Raw genomic sequence first — 15,665 nt, forward strand, 5'->3', positions numbered from 1 at the left:
ACACGATACTTTTGTAATACTTTGCAGTATGTTTTTCTTTTACAAGCCAGGCTTGTACTTCAATTAGCCATTTGTATATGAATTTATTTCATCATATAATTTATAGTGGATATCATCGTTACAAAATGGAAAGAAAGATGGTAAACATCACAAATTTATTGTACACATACCCATAGTGGATATTATTATCCATTGTTACATAAATGAAGAATCATTAACCCGTAACACACTAGCTAGTTGTTACATGGGGACTGAAGCACATAATAAGAGTGTAATATGTTCCTTAAGCGTCTTTTCTGGAAATGTGAAACCGTCATCGAACTTGTACACCACATCCACCATTCTTGCAAGATTAACAATTGGAGCAAGTATATCCACTGGGACCTCCCTTGGCTTTAGACACCCCTCGTTTATATCTTTCCAATTATTTTCAACAATTTCTTTAAGGGCTTCGACGGCTACATTTTCAGACACCCCAAAAGTCTTCATATACGCATCGACTCCTGTGGCTGACGGAGCTCTTTCACGCTCAAACTTCATATATAAACGTGGATTTTCATTAGATTGGACGCTATAAAATTGGTGTTTTTATTATCATGACCAAAAATAATATAACCGAATTGAAAATACAAGTCTTCAATTCTAATACAGGTCTACAGGATATTGCAACAAATCCATTATTAGTAAAAATATTTCCAAAATATTTGGATAGTAAGTACATTTGAAACTGATGCTGACTAATACTATAAGCTTATCACTTATGACACTTAACTTCTTGAAATTCTAATAAATTGTTCGTATAAAATCATTTTTTAATAAAGTTGCAATAGTAAGAGTGTGAATTTAGTACCGCGAAACTCATCACATCATCGTGGAGTCTTCCGATTGACTTTGAGTATGTCATGATCTTTGGATGACTTTCACACCAAGCAAAAGTTTCTGGTGTGACAATTTTGCCCATACCAATCAACCCCAACTTATACAGAACATCATTTCCAGAGGTAACTAACCCAACCTTCATATACACTTCAAATGATGGTACCTCTCTACTATGCCTCCATTCAGCCTCTTGAAGGTAGCTTGTAGCCCCTTCTTGAAACTAGATTCATAACACAATACTCGTTCAGTACGATTCTTATATAGATTTTCAAACGAAAACAATATTATAAATACAAACGAATCGTACAGCTTTTTTTGAAGCCTCAATGAGGTTTGTTGATCCCTGTTGAGGTAGTTGTTTGTTCAGTTCAGCAAACTCGTTCAGTACAAATTCATAGTATGGTTTAATATATTCGGGAAGTCTCGACGTGGCACTAATGTCCCACCTAAATACCAAAACAACAACTACTATCATATACTTCATATACATATATACACGGACATAATTACGAATACCTGTTTATTGCATGTGTCAGAAGTCGATTCTCTTCAATCGTAGCATACGCGTCATATGTATCATCTAACACCACCAGAAGCAGTGTGAGTTTTGTTCCTATGATTCGGGCTTGAGAGTAATAAGGCTCCAAGAATAATGCCAATATCCATAAATAAGTCTTAGGCACTCTATCTCTTACATAAGATGTTTTCACTTGCAACTTCATGTCCTTCCACCACCTAGATCAAAAGTATAAAGTGGTAATACTTTTCAGAACATTTTAAACTGACCCATGATAAATACTTTAAATTACAAGTTAATATATTTCCTCAATGATAACTTACTCGGAAACAATTCAAAGTTCTTCCTTTTGTAGGAGTTGCAAGTAGTTGAAGTGCACTTTTGCAAGTGTCAGTAGCGAGTCATATCTAGAAATTTCTTCTTCAAAATGTTGCAAATAATACCTTGCTTCTACCATTGGATGCCCTCGATGAAAAGGTCTCTCCACCGCATGTTTCACTTGTTGTGCAAGAGTACCTTGGAGTGTTTTCTCTACTGTTTTTAGTTTGGTTTATGTGAATGCAATGGCTTCGTCTAAAATAGATTCTCCCCTTATTATTAACTGAGCACTCTCATAGAAACTCATCAAGCCCCTCACATCTGTAGTTATCTCTTCCTTGAATTCACCCGAACTAAAATCCTTGAACTTGTTGAACACGTCTACACAACCACAAGTAACAAATTATTTAACAAAACCATAAAAATAAAGTCGTTAAATCAAACAGGTTTTGTGAGTGAGCTGTGACTTAATAATTACCACAAGAAAATCTATAACCAAAGTTTCTAAAAACTTGAAAGTGAACAGATACGGTAAAGAGATCTGCTTCATGGTAGCTTTTCAAGTTAAGCTGGTTGAAAAGTTTATCAAGTTGGTTACACATGTTTCAATGCCGGTTATGCATCCAAACATTGACGAAGCTTAGCGAGGACCTGGGGTCCCCCCCCCCTCCCTGTTTTTTTTGCGCAATAGTGTAAATATACCCGTTTTCGTCCAAAAATTTGTATACGTAGTGTAATTTACTTAGGGCTGTTCAAAAAGCTCGGGCTCGTGGCTCGCTCGATAAAAGCTCGAATAAAACTAGCTAAAGAAACTTGATCTGAAACATTCTGAGTTAAGTTGGCTTATTTTTGTAATCAAGCTCGGTTCGACCTAGACTCGGCTTGATCATGGCTTGGCTCGTTGGCTCGATTTAAATCTCGTTTAAATCTTGTTAGACTTAAATCAGAGATTCTTCTACATATGACTCCTTATGAGTTCGAAGTCAACATGGCAGCACGGTTTTAAGTGTAAAATATGTCTGGTCTCTAGTAATTATTAGCCTCTTTTAAGCTTTCGTTTTCGTCCACATTTTTTTCTTTTGTTCTCTTTTTTATTTCACGGTACGTGATGGGAACGAATAAATACACAAAGTTCTCATGCGGAAATATGTAAAAATAAATTAAATTTAGTGGTTTTTTGCTGACTTGCTACGATTGGTTAAGTTGTTTTTAATGTTACAATTTACAAGGTTAAATGCTTATGGCTTTTAATCTTACGACTTACATGGGGTTCGATGGTTATCATATTGCATCTACCTTGAGTTAGTTTATATACCCATTTTACAAATATTATCAATATTCTTCAACAATTGACTCAAGTTATGAATTGGTATCTCTCTTAGTAGTTCTCTATATGAGTACCGATTGATATTCTGTCCTGCTAGGTGCCATGTACACGCTGCTTTTTTTTTTTTTGCAAACAAGAAGTGATCGAAGATGATCCGAAATAGAACACGTGTCCTCATACACAAACATAGACGCTCCATGACGTCCTAAGCACGACCGAGGAAAAGAGATAGAGCTTCAAGTGGTGCAGAATCAAGAGCTGTTTACATCTGAATGAAAAGTTTCTTCATGGATAATATAATGTACCCGTTTAAGGGGGTTTTTTTTCACAAACGTTTGTTAAAGTGTGGTCCTTTACTAATTCACGTCTTATTCTTTTGCTCCCGGCAGATCGACTCATCCATAAATCCTCAATCCTAAGTCTGAAAAAAGTGTTGCTTCAAGTTATGGGACATAACGGGTTCAGATCAGGATGGATTGATTCAAAAAAAAATGGTATAAAAATTATAAGTCGAGAAAACTCAAATAATTTAACTAAAAGTCCTAAGATTACACGTGCGGCGTTGGTTACACATGTTTCAATGCCGGTTATGCATCCAAACATTGACGAAGCTTAGCGAGGACCTGGGGTCCCCCCCTCCCTGTTTTTTTTTGCGCAATAGTGTAAATATACCCGTTTTCGTCAAAAAATTTGTATACGTAGTGTAATTTACTTAGGGCTGTTCAAAAAGCTCGGGCTCGTGGCTCGCTCGATAAAAGCTCGAATAAAACTAGCTAAAAAAACTTGATCTGAAACATTCTGAGTTAATTTCAAGACCGAGCTCGAAACCACCCTGGCTCGACTCGGGCTCGACTCGCGAACAACCCTAAATTTACTCGTTTTTGGCCGAAAATTAGAGCCCCGCCTCCCCCGAAAACTTGCCCAAGCTTCGCCATTGCATCCAAATACACGTTATGCGTGTATTGACGTTGGTTTACGTAGCCAATGTTGCATTACACGTCTACTGACACTGGTTACATGCATACCAACATCGGTTACGCTTCCGTTCTCACGTGACGTGCTGGGTCACGTCTGTTGCTTTGTGAGTAACTCAGTAATAACAAATAAATGTTAAAGAACACTACTCGAACCGAACCATTGTAAGTTTGTAACCCACACCACACCCGTTGGTTGTGAGTTGTGACTAGAATGAATTAAACCTTTCCAGAAACGCAAACGCAGGACGGAAGTGATAACATTTTGACCTCTAAATTAATCTAACAAAACTAACTTTCATTCCGATCAATCCAAACCACCACTTATCTTATCAATGGATTCAACTTCATCTTCGCCTGTAAATTGGGAAGCCCTAGACTCTCTCGTTATCGAATTCATCAAATCCGAAAACCTAATCGAACAATCTCCATCATCTCCATATCAATACCGTCTGCTGATTCTCCAAATCCGACGGTTATTGCAATCCGGTAACATCGATTCCGCCATTGATCTTCTACGTCTCCACGCTCCCTCCATTCTCGACGATCACCGCCTCCTCTTCCGCTTACACAAACAGGTAAAGGATTTCGATTTCTATCTTTTATTTATTTCAAAGTCAAACTAATTTCTGTTTTGATTTCTCAAGAAATTCATTGAGCTTTTGAGGAAAGGAACCGAAGAGGATCGCGTCTCCGCGATTGACTGTCTACGGAATGCGCTTGCTCCTTGTGCTCTGGACGCCTATCCTGTATGTGTAATTTATATGAAACTGGTTTGAAATGTAAACTGTATGTAGCACTAGTTCAGCTACCGACTCTGGATTCTATTTAGGATGCTACTTATATAGGAATCATACTTGTTAAAAACACTCGCTTCTTCTCATGTGAGGCTCAATTAGTTTCTAGGTGAGCGCTTTGGCATTGCCAACGACATGAACATGAGACGTAAAAGCCGGGCTAAAGAAACGCAAGGAGTGTTATTGAAACTTAGATCTAGGAGAGGTCAAAGGAATTACATTTGAATCTTGACTATTTTACAACTTTGGCTACTGATTAGATGATATTAAATGTTATATAATAACTTTTGTTTTTTTTCTTTCTGTTTGAAGAATATTGTTATTTTTCATTTATACATAATATTTTGAAATTTTTTTTATTTAAGTGCACTGTTTTTTTATCTCTGGCTCTTGCTTTTTTTGCGCCTAGCGCATTTGATAACTATGATAGGAATAAATCATTATATTAATCTTATCCTTATGATCAACATTTTTAATAATTTTGCACTTATAGAAAACATGTTTAAATAATCACAAATGTTCTATTCACAGTTGACCGCATGCCTTTTGTTTTATGTATATGTTTTTGTACCTGTATTGGTTGTGACATGACTTTATTCTTGATTCTAAGGAAGCATATGAAGAATTCAAGCACGTGCTGCTTGCGTTTATATATGATAAAGATGATTCAACTTCTCCTGTGGTGAATGAGGTAAGAATTTTGATTCTTTTTGAAATACGTAAATGGTATTATATGTTTATGTAGTTATGTTTTACAATGTATGGCTCTTGTGTTGCATGTCTATTGTTAACAACATTTTACGTTTTTTTTTAATTCAAATTAGCAAAGTTTGTGCTTAGTCTTGAGCTTCTGCCATTTCTATTATGTATACCTGCGTTTTTATGTATCACAATTCATAATGTTCTTAATTCTTAGTGTGTAATAAGTTATATTTAACAATTGCTTAGTGGTCTGAGAGGAGGCTGTTTGAACTTGCTGGATTGATGACATCTGTTCTAAGAGCTCACTTACATGCATATGATCCCGTTTTCTCAATGGCAATCAGATACCTAATCAGGTCTCATAACTGTTTATACTTTTTGATTCTCGTCAGCAATTCACTACCCCCCCTCCTTTCTCTTTCAAATGTCATTGATTGATATTTTATGATCTTTCAGCATACACAAGGGATTTTGCTTTCGTCAAGGGATTTCTTCCCCGATAACCGATCTTACCGAGCGGTTGCTACTCGAGGAGCGTGATCTCCCTGCAACTCCACAAGAGGGTTTGTTTGAAGCACCCCCATTTGATGAGGTGCCTTTTGTAATTCTCATGTTTTGTTCTGCCTATGAAGCTCATAATAATGTATTTGTTTTTCCTTTTATATCTGAAATTAGGTGGACATACAAGCCCTTGCACATGCTGTTGAGCTTACAAGACAAGGGGCAGTTGATAGCTTGAAATTTGCAAAGGGTGATCTATTTCAAGCATTTCAGGTAAGCTTATCTTATGTGGTACACTTCATTATCATATTGCATGAAACAATAGGAAATTGACATATTAGCATATTGTTACAGAATGAAATATGCCGTATGAGATTAGACATCACTATGCTCGATGAACTCATTCACGAGTACTGCGTTTATAGGGGCATTGTTAACTCTGGTGGCTTATACACCTCTCGTAACTTAAATATCATTAACTTTTCCTTTTTTATTTATTGTATTGATTACACATGCTGACATCATTCCTTCATCACATGAACCAGCGGTGTCAAACCAAACAGAATCAGAATCTACTTTATCTGCTGACTTCTTAGATGTCAGAAGTGGATCCAATAAGCCTGCTGACACTGACATGGATTCACCTGGAACTGGTGATGTCAGCATTCAGAATCCTGAAGGTGAAGGACGGTGTGGTAGCACAGTCAGCAGCCATGAAGACTGCAGTACCAGTGCAATGCATCGACATAAGGCTTCTAAAATCCTGCAAAGAAATAAGAGTCGGTGGATTTGTGATAGGAACAAACGTAAGAGGTGGAAGGGAAGACATGAAGTACAAGCTAGTTCCAGTATGTCAGAGGAGCAACAGGTATGTGGAGTACACACACACATTCATAATAGGGCTGTAAACGAACCGATCCAAACCGAACGAGGCCTCATTTGTGTTCTTTTGTTAAGGAAAAGATTTTGTTTTTGTTTGTTCATTAACTTTTTTTAAACGGACACAATCAAGCATATATTAATTTGAACTTAAGAAACAACATTGTTAATCTCAAATATTAGATGTAATCAACCAAAAGATAAATCAAGCTTAATCTAAAATACTTCACATAATAATCATAAACTAATTACCCAAAACAAGTTTGTGAAACGAGATTATGAAGAGTGAATTTAGGATTAGTGAGTTGAGTTAGTAAGATAATAAAGTTAAATAACATAAAAAGTTTAAACTTTCGGATAATAAACTAAAATATATAAAACATATATAAAAAACCTTTAATGAAAGAACATGAAAGAATGTAGATGTACAAACATAAGCGAACCAATTACCGAACATCACGAAGGTAAATGAACGAACATGACCTCTATTCATGTTCTTTAGTTTAATTAATCGAACACGGTTTCCTGTTAATTTTTATTCCGTTTGTTTATTGATCAAATGTATGTAAAGGAATCTTCCGCCGAACGGTTCACAAATGGTTCACTGAGTTTTCAGTTCGTTTACATCCCTATTCAGTATTCAAGTATGTATATATTCTCATGAATGGAATTTGGCTTACTTTTATGCTGCAGGTTTCTGAAATATCATCTGCTGTAGAACCAAGTGGTGATAAAGAGGACAACTATGAGATTATGCTGGCAGTAAAGGAGTTAGCAAACAAAGGAATGGCTGCAGAGGTTGTAGAAGAAATAAATGATATTGATCCTACCTTTTTTGATCAAAATTATATTCTTCTCTTCCAGCTAAAAAGGGTAAGTGATGTATTTCTTTGGTTCAACTTGAGTGGTTTTGTACATTGCTGGTGGTTTTAAGCTGCTTTAAATCCTTAGCCTTACTGTGTGTGTTCACTGCTTAATGTTAAAAGATAAAATTACCCTAGTGAGACTACAAACTGCTGACTCTTGACTTATGGTTCCAGATTGAATTTTTGAAGTTGGTGAACTCAGGTGACTATTCTCGTGCGCTGAAAGTTGCTTGTTCTCATTTGGGACCTTTAGCAACAAGAGATCCAAATCTTCTGAAGCCCTTAAAGGAGACTTTGTTGACTTTGCTTACACCTAATGAGAAGTTTTCTGGTGAAAGCTTGCCCTTTCATGCTCTTTCCACTTCACTCCAGGTTATTATTCTCTGATTTAGTTATAATGTTCATATTTTAATTGCAATATATGATATTACTGGATTTAATATTCATATTTGCAATATTTGGTTGCTTGTTCTGTGATTCATTGATTATATATGAATGGTGCTTTTGAGAAGTTCCACAACCTTTCATTTATGTTCAGAAGATTAGGAACATACAAAAAGTTCAAGGAGCTACAAAGTGCTAAACGCGTAAGAATTTTTTTAGCTACCCCTGTTACAAGGTTAAATGAATGGGAACTGCAATTCCCAAGGGTATTAAGCTTAGTTTGTTATATAATTATTGAAAGGTACTGCAATTCCCAACCAATTTGTATGGTTGGCAAGCTAGATAATTGCTACCAATCAGTAGATTAACGTCACTGGCTTGTTCGAATAAACATGTGATGGGTGTGTTAATAAAAACTGAGGTACCGCACATGCTTAAGACTACCGATGAACTGTGGTACCTTGTAGAAATTTTATAAATGTTAGGCTTAGCACCCTTAGGAATTGCAGTAGCAGAAATAGTTCTATTAGAACTTGGTTCGATACAAAGGATGTTTCCCATTCATCTAGCCTTGTTACATGCATGGCTAAGAAAGCTCCCATGTGTTTAGCTCTTGCAACGCCTTGAACTTTGTGTGTGTTCCAAAACTTTCTTGAATAAATGGAAGGTGGTGGAACTTCTCAAAGCTCCAATGCTCCATACCTATAGCAAATATCCAACATAAAAAGGATTTCCCCTACAACACTTGTAGTCAAATCATTTTTTAGGTCATGCATTGTATATCGTTATTTATCATTGATTGAAAGATGAGAAAACTACTTTGACACTAGCTTTTCAAACCCACATCATTTGATAACTCTTCCCATTCTTTTATGCATGTGCCACTTGTACATCACGATCAAATGATGCACACTATTTTAGTACTAATATTATGCTAAAGTTTTAGTAAAAATGATTCATATTTCCCTTGTTTTGTGTTTTAACAACTAGAAGTGTTTTTGCAAAACAGGTTTGCCTTTTGCATCGGCTTTAGGGACCCTGTTTTCTCCTTTTATTTTTCAGTCTGGTGTTTTATACTTCTATTTCTGAATTTTCCTTTTCATTTTTAGTTATACATGTTACTACGTTTGTTGAAACCTGAAACATTTTATTTAATCATGAGTAATTTGTAAGGTCAACACATTTTCTGACAGTTCTTATAAACCCCAATTTTTTAGCATAGTTTCAAGAAAAGACTAGTCAAAACAAAGTTTTGATGTGTTGAATGTTTTTATATATACTGATGTTTTACAATGTTGTCTTTTTAAAGTTTCTGATACTGTTGTTATTTAATTGTGATTTTTCTTAAAAGGCAACCAATGTTTTTTATTTTGAATTGTTTTGTTATGATAATTCTTTATGTGATTGAATTTAACAGAATGATTTTTTTAAAACATGATTAATGATTTATTTTATTACGATAAATGATTTTATTTTTATTACACTGCCATTCTCACTTTGGTGGGGCGCTAAGGTGGCGAGGGTGTAAAATAGGATGTCAAGGGTTCAATCCCTCTAGAATGCACCATTTAGCTGTTCAAAAAAAATATGGAATGCTATTACACTTCCAAAATAGATAATGATTTGAATTCGTAAGGAATAACTATAGTTAATATTAAAATGCTAGTATTATTGACAGGCCTAGTTTTACCTAAGGCTATGGATTGTGAAGACGAGTTAGGAATTAATTCTGGGTTGTTACTTAATTGGATGGTCAACAGTCGACTAACCTTGATCTTTGAAGGTTGTGACTTTGATGCATGGCCATATTAATAATTCAGGAAATCCATCAATTATGTTTTTAAAGTCATTCTCGTGTTGTAGCTTTGCTTTATAAGATCTCAAGAATAGTATTAAAGTTTTGAATAATCTTTTTCATGATTTGCATTTGACTACAAATAGGTTGCAATAGGTAGAAAACTGGGCATCGAAGAGCCTCAGCTTATGAAAATAATAAGAACTACACTTCACACGCATAACGAGTGGTTCAAGCTTCAAATGTGCAAAGATCACTTCGAGGGCCTGTTGAAAATTGATGTTTTAAAACAAGTTGATTCTTCTCTGCTAACCGACACTCTTTCAAAGTCTTTGACCAATGATGTCAGCAGTAACACTTCACAAGGCACTGCAACTTCCAGCAGCAAACTGCATGAAGATGGCAACAGTCCTGCTCAAGTGTCATCCACTGGTGAGATTGTATCTGATGAAGCCTCAATACTCAAAGTTATGGTAAGTCCTCAACGCATCTGGTTATGGTCGGTTATAAGTAGTAATCTGATAATTTGGGGTGATATTTGTGTAGGAGTTTCTTGCTTTGCCTCGGGCTGATGCTATACATCTTCTAGCACAATATAATGGGAATGCAGAGATTGTTATTCAGCAGATATTTGCTTAGTATGTATGTATGTATGTATGTATGTATGTATGTATGTATGTATGTATGTATGTATGTATGTATGTATGTATGTACGTGCAACCGTACATTATACACGTCTTGTCAGATTTGATGTGTTTTCGTATATTAACATACATTGTTTAATTTATTTGTGCCATATGAATACACACACCGAAACTGTGGATATGGGGATAAATGTATGTTGTATTAAGTTTTATGCATAAAAAGGAATAAAGAGTTGAAGCTGAACCTGTTGATACATTTTGTAGATAATACTTTAGAGGTCTAATTTATAACTGGCTGCTGCTGCTGCTGCTTACATTTGTTGAAAGATAAAAGGGCAGCATGTACAATATAATTTATTACAAAATTGATGATAATATATTAATATATGATTATAGACCATTTACGATCCCAGCACACGATGATTATAAACCGTGTATTTGTATACTGTTTTTTGTTTTATACTTGTCGATGTAACATATATGAATGAAAGCTATAAACTAACCATGGTGCCCTTGACTTTAGAAGTTTACTTTACAATTTACTGATGTAAATGTGAGATACAAATAAGTGAAATGTTGTTGTATCACGACCATTGCAATAAAAGCCAATAATTATTTAAACTCTAAAGATACGTGAATATCATTTTTCACTTTTACTGAATCATGTCAAATATATGCATGAATCTATAAACCAACTATAATATCCTTAACCTTAAAAATTCACAATGAATAAATTAAACATGAGATACCTGTGACCTATAAGTGAAAATATTGTAATTATGTCCTATAAAATGATGCATAACTATAGCTTCTTAGACCCTCATCTAAGTTATCTTTTCACTCTCTAATAGTCATTTGAAAGGTTAGTAACACCTCCATGCCTAATTTCATTACCAAATTCAAATTTAAATATATACTTTAAATGCGTCACGGTTACAAGTTACGACGACTTTCAACTAAATATTCATTTGCTTCTGATTCCTACTTTTAAATCTAGCATATGCATGTAAAAATTACATGAATCAAACGTTCAGTGAACCATTTACCTGAATGTTCATTTATGCTTGTTTGTTTAATGAACGAATGAACATGAGCACAAGTTATGTTCATCAGTTAATGAATAAACATGAACACATGTCTCGTTCATTCATTTATGTTCACAAATGTACGTTTATGCTTGTTTATGTTTATTAGTTTACGTTTGTTAATATACTTATTTATTTTTCAGCCTATTACAATTTAATCTAGCTTTAGTAACATTTTAGGATCAATAAATTGTTGTTCACATTTAAATTTAACCAGCCCTAGCTCGGTTATGTTGTTTGTTTGCGTTCATGAACCATTCACTTATATTCTTAACGAGTGATCATTAAAAACAAGAATACATTCATTTTCTAAACAAACAAAAACCTTATTCATGCCTAATTCGATTATAGTTAAAATGAATGAACACAAACATGCTCGTTCGATTTGTTTACAAACCTAATCAAGCATCAACATACCCTTCCTTAATTCCCTAAAAACATGCTCGTCAAGGGTCATGTTATTGAACAAGTAAGACATCACCAACAGTGGTCTTGTCTTTTAACAATAAAACACGGGTAGTGAGTCAATCGGTTTCACGCAAGATTGGCCCAAACAAAAGTCAAAGTCAAAATATTCAAAGTCTTGTTCCGTCTTGCACGCGAACTTGTTACAAATCCACGAGATTCTTCTGCCGTATGGACACCAAACACAACACAAAATCTTGAAAACAATAAACAATATTCATCCATCCAGAAAACGAACGCACACGGCACACCATCTGTTTGTTGTTTGTTAAAGTTTCTACCAGCTCACTTACGTAGGTATGCTCGTGATTCAGTCTCACTGTCAACTCAAGACCACACATCACTTAAATGGTGTTCTTCACTAAGGTATTATTATTATTTTTATAGCATAAATATGTGGTAATTTGAAAAGGGTTTTTCTCAGAATTTGATTTTTTGCATAAAATTGTGACCTAATTTAATATACTTGATTTACAGGATGCTGTAATACTCAAGCCTCCAAAGAAGTCTGCAGTGTTATTAAGACTGATAGTGTTGGCATTTTCAATGGTGTTTGGTGTTTATGTATGTTCCATTTGTTTCAACCAAGTAAATACTGAAACCGATGACACGTTTGTTGACGTTCAACTAATCGAAAGGCTTACAGCAACCGTGTTGACCGATCACAAATCCCCTTTTTGCATTACCCGAATCCCAAAACTTTCGATAGGTAATTAGTTTGTAATTTCTTTTTTAACTTGTTTCATACACTATTAATATTGTTTTGGTTTGTATTTTCAGGTTGGAATGTGCAGGGAATCCGGTGCGTTTGTTTGTGATTTTGTCTATGCAAAGGTCGGGGAGCGGGTGGTTTGAGACTTTGTTGAATAGTCATGTAAATGTTAGCTCTAATGGTGAGATTTTTGGTCCGAAGAATAGGAGGGAGAATGTTTCATCGATTGTTGAAACGCTTGACAGGGTTTATAATTTGGATTGGTTTACGAGCTCATCAAAGAACGAGTGTTCTGCTGCAGTTGGCTTCAAATGGATGCTCAATCAGGTATTTATATGTTTGTGTAACCATATAATGTATGTATATGCCATTCCCCTTTTTCATAAATTGTGCCACCCGTACTCGTTTTTAAGTAGTTCGGCTTAAGGGTGTAAACGAGACGGGCTGAGCCTGAGCTCGTCTGAACTTGAGCTCAGCTCGTTTAACTTAAGTGAACTCGAGCTCAGCTTATTTGTTATTTGTTTATATACACCTACAGTTGTTTTTATATATAAATATATTTACAATTCTATACATAACATAATATGTATTGTTTAGTTAATTTTATTGTTATTACACATATAACTCTATTTATCATGCAGTTATATATTTATTATAGTAAAAAATGTTATTATATTTATATAAATAATAAGCTTGTTTAGGCTCGCCAGTACTAAGCTTAATAGATGATTATATAAAGTTCGGGCTCGAGCTGGTTTATTTAACAAGCTCCAAGTTAAGCTCGAGTTCGTTAAAGCTCGGCTCGATTTGAGCTTTTAGTGAACTTCTGTTGGCTTCATTTGACCCTCCTAGTTAGGCTACCGAACTTCTGTAGGCTCCATTACCGTATCATGCGAAAAAGTCACCAAGGTTGTGTGCAATTTTTTGTTTTTCTTAATGATTTCTATATTCTGAGAAACGTTACAATAATATAGTTTATTTTCATATAAATGCAGGGTTTAATGGAACACCCTAAAGAAATCATAGACTACTTCAACAATAATGGCGTATCTGTAATATTTCTTTTAAGACGAAACATGCTTCGTAGATTGGTTTCGGTGCTTGCGAATTCATATGATAAAGGTGCCAAAGTTTTAAACAGCATCCATGTGTCTCATGTCCACTCACATGAAGAGGTATCGTTAAAGGCCTGAGTATAAAATTTATTTTCTTTTCTACGAAAATCTAAAAATTAAGACAAGATATTTAATATTAATTTTCATTATGTTTACAGGCTTCGGTACTTTCTAAATACAAACCTACAATCAACATAGCTTCACTCACATAGGATTTGAGAGAAATGGAAGCAAATGCCATGAAAGCACTTGAGTACTTCAATAGTACGAGGCATATTATTCTCTATTATGAAGATCTCATCAGGAACCCTTCTGTAAGTACAACCATAATTGTATTTACTCACGGGACGCTCCAATGCCCTGCTAACTAATTACATAAACTATATTATGTGGGATCGTTGTTTAATGTTTCTTTAACATGGCTGTTGCAGAAACTGATAGAAGTTCAAGATTTTCTGAAGCTACCGCGTATGAAGTTGACCAGCCGGCAAGTCAAGATTCATAAAGGATCGTTGTCGGAACATATTAAGAATTGTGATGATGTTAACAAGACTCTTTATGGAACAACTTATGAGAAGTTTCTTCAAGCTGACTATTGATTCGAGCGTGCAATGTGTTAATATCGGTAGAGTTGAGTAGTACTTGAATTGATGGATCAAGGTGGAAAAGAGATTTGATTTTGTTTTTTGCTTCTTGTAGGTTGCATAGGTTTTTCAATTAGTAGTTTATAGGGATTCATATTTTGTTCGTATCTTGCTAGCTTATGCCATTTGTTGGAAGTTGCAAATAGGCTGTTAATTGAACATTATTTTCTTTAACTTCATAGTTTTTGTAATGTCTAGTGAATCAAATTGTCGCTATTTCATATCCGCTTATATTTCTCGTTTATCTACAAAGTTTGCCTTACGTCAATCATTTTTAGGCATCTCGGTCACCCACAACCTTCTAACAATACTCCCGTGACATGTAGGCAACATGCGAACTGTGTAACACACCAGCCCTTTTCAAGGCTCTTTTTATGTAGAACCATAAGTTATACCCAATCACACCAACCATAGACCAGTTTATTTCTTTCTTTCAAAGATATATAATTAGAGAGAAGTACTCTCTAAACTCCCATCTTTTTTCTAAGCTCTAATGCATTAATCTACCTAATGTAACACCAGAACATGGCCATCTTTGGCAGTACATACTGTTTTTGACTGTACCCTGGAAGACCAACGCGTTGTCTAAGTAGAGGTGTGAATATGTTTTGAGGGACCTGTGTTGAACACGAATCCTCAGCCACAATCATCAAGGAGGCTACAAGAAGACCTTATTGAAGACCCTACCTTTTAAAAATCCGTACTTGTGCATCCGGCCACTATCAAACTTTCCAACGAAGGAACGGACACTGATCTACAAGGAAACAAGCAACATATCCACTATACACCTTAGAAAATTAATTAAGCAATTAATTCCAGACGTCATATTCCACAAAAGTAATTGATTAGTCATTACAAATATAAAAAGGAATATTGCAGATGACTTTCGATCTGCAACACCCCGGACAGAGGCCACTCCTTCACAAAACACGCGTTCGAAACTCAATCAGCCGGTCCTCATGGTTTACAACAGCAGTCTAGTCACTCATCCAGCATCAACCACAATATGCCCTGAGACAAGATCGATATGGCTTCTACTGAAAGTATGGTATTACTATTCT

The 15,665-nt window shown here is 35.2% G+C and overlaps 1 protein-coding gene and 2 pseudogenes across 3 annotated transcripts; 2 read left to right on the plus strand and 1 right to left on the minus strand.

Moving 5' to 3' along the window:
- Positions 1-119: 119 nt before the first annotated feature.
- Positions 120-2,316, minus strand: LOC143531565 (alpha-copaene synthase-like; annotated as a pseudogene). The gene is made up of 6 exons (XR_013135042.1): positions 2,193-2,316; positions 1,720-2,095; positions 1,396-1,614; positions 1,187-1,325; positions 851-1,099; positions 120-534 (listed from the first exon to the last, which is right to left on the minus strand). The product of XR_013135042.1 is annotated as an alpha-copaene synthase-like (transcript).
- A 2,358-nt stretch (positions 2,317-4,674) lies between these two features.
- Positions 4,675-10,619, plus strand: LOC143531564 (uncharacterized). Its single transcript, XM_077026831.1, has 11 exons — positions 4,675-4,764; positions 5,427-5,503; positions 5,761-5,870; positions 5,971-6,106; positions 6,190-6,288; positions 6,370-6,475; positions 6,561-6,883; positions 7,588-7,767; positions 7,935-8,132; positions 10,086-10,412; positions 10,486-10,619. Exons 3-11 carry the CDS (start codon positions 5,797-5,799, stop codon positions 10,576-10,578), a joined length of 1,536 nt encoding a protein of 511 aa, XP_076882946.1. The 5' UTR covers positions 4,675-4,764; positions 5,427-5,503; positions 5,761-5,796; the 3' UTR covers positions 10,579-10,619.
- Positions 10,620-12,481: 1,862 nt separating this feature from the next.
- LOC143531562 (uncharacterized) lies at positions 12,482-14,827 on the plus strand (annotated as a pseudogene). Its single transcript, XR_013135041.1, has 6 exons — positions 12,482-12,499; positions 12,611-12,842; positions 12,914-13,172; positions 13,841-14,020; positions 14,119-14,274; positions 14,392-14,827. The product of XR_013135041.1 is annotated as an uncharacterized LOC143531562 (transcript).
- Positions 14,828-15,665: the final 838 nt, after the last annotated feature.

This window comes from Bidens hawaiensis, unplaced genomic scaffold (genome assembly GCF_021521415.1).
Source record: "Bidens hawaiensis isolate Kalapana, Puna unplaced genomic scaffold, B.hawaiensis_p1.1 tig00009191_1, whole genome shotgun sequence".
In the NCBI taxonomy this organism is placed as follows: Eukaryota; Viridiplantae; Streptophyta; class Magnoliopsida; order Asterales; family Asteraceae; genus Bidens; species Bidens hawaiensis.

Bases quoted from the DNA above. Each gene is read 5' to 3' on its own strand.
- LOC143531564 (XM_077026831.1), top strand. From the start codon at position 5,797: ATGACATCTGTTCTAAGAGCTCACTTACATGCATATGATCCCGTTTTC. The intron at 6,107-6,189 runs GTGCCTTTTGTA...ATCTGAAATTAG, and splicing joins AAGCACCCCCATTTGATGAG to GTGGACATACAAGCCCTTGC. The intron at 6,289-6,369 runs GTAAGCTTATCT...ATATTGTTACAG, and splicing joins ATCTATTTCAAGCATTTCAG to AATGAAATATGCCGTATGAG.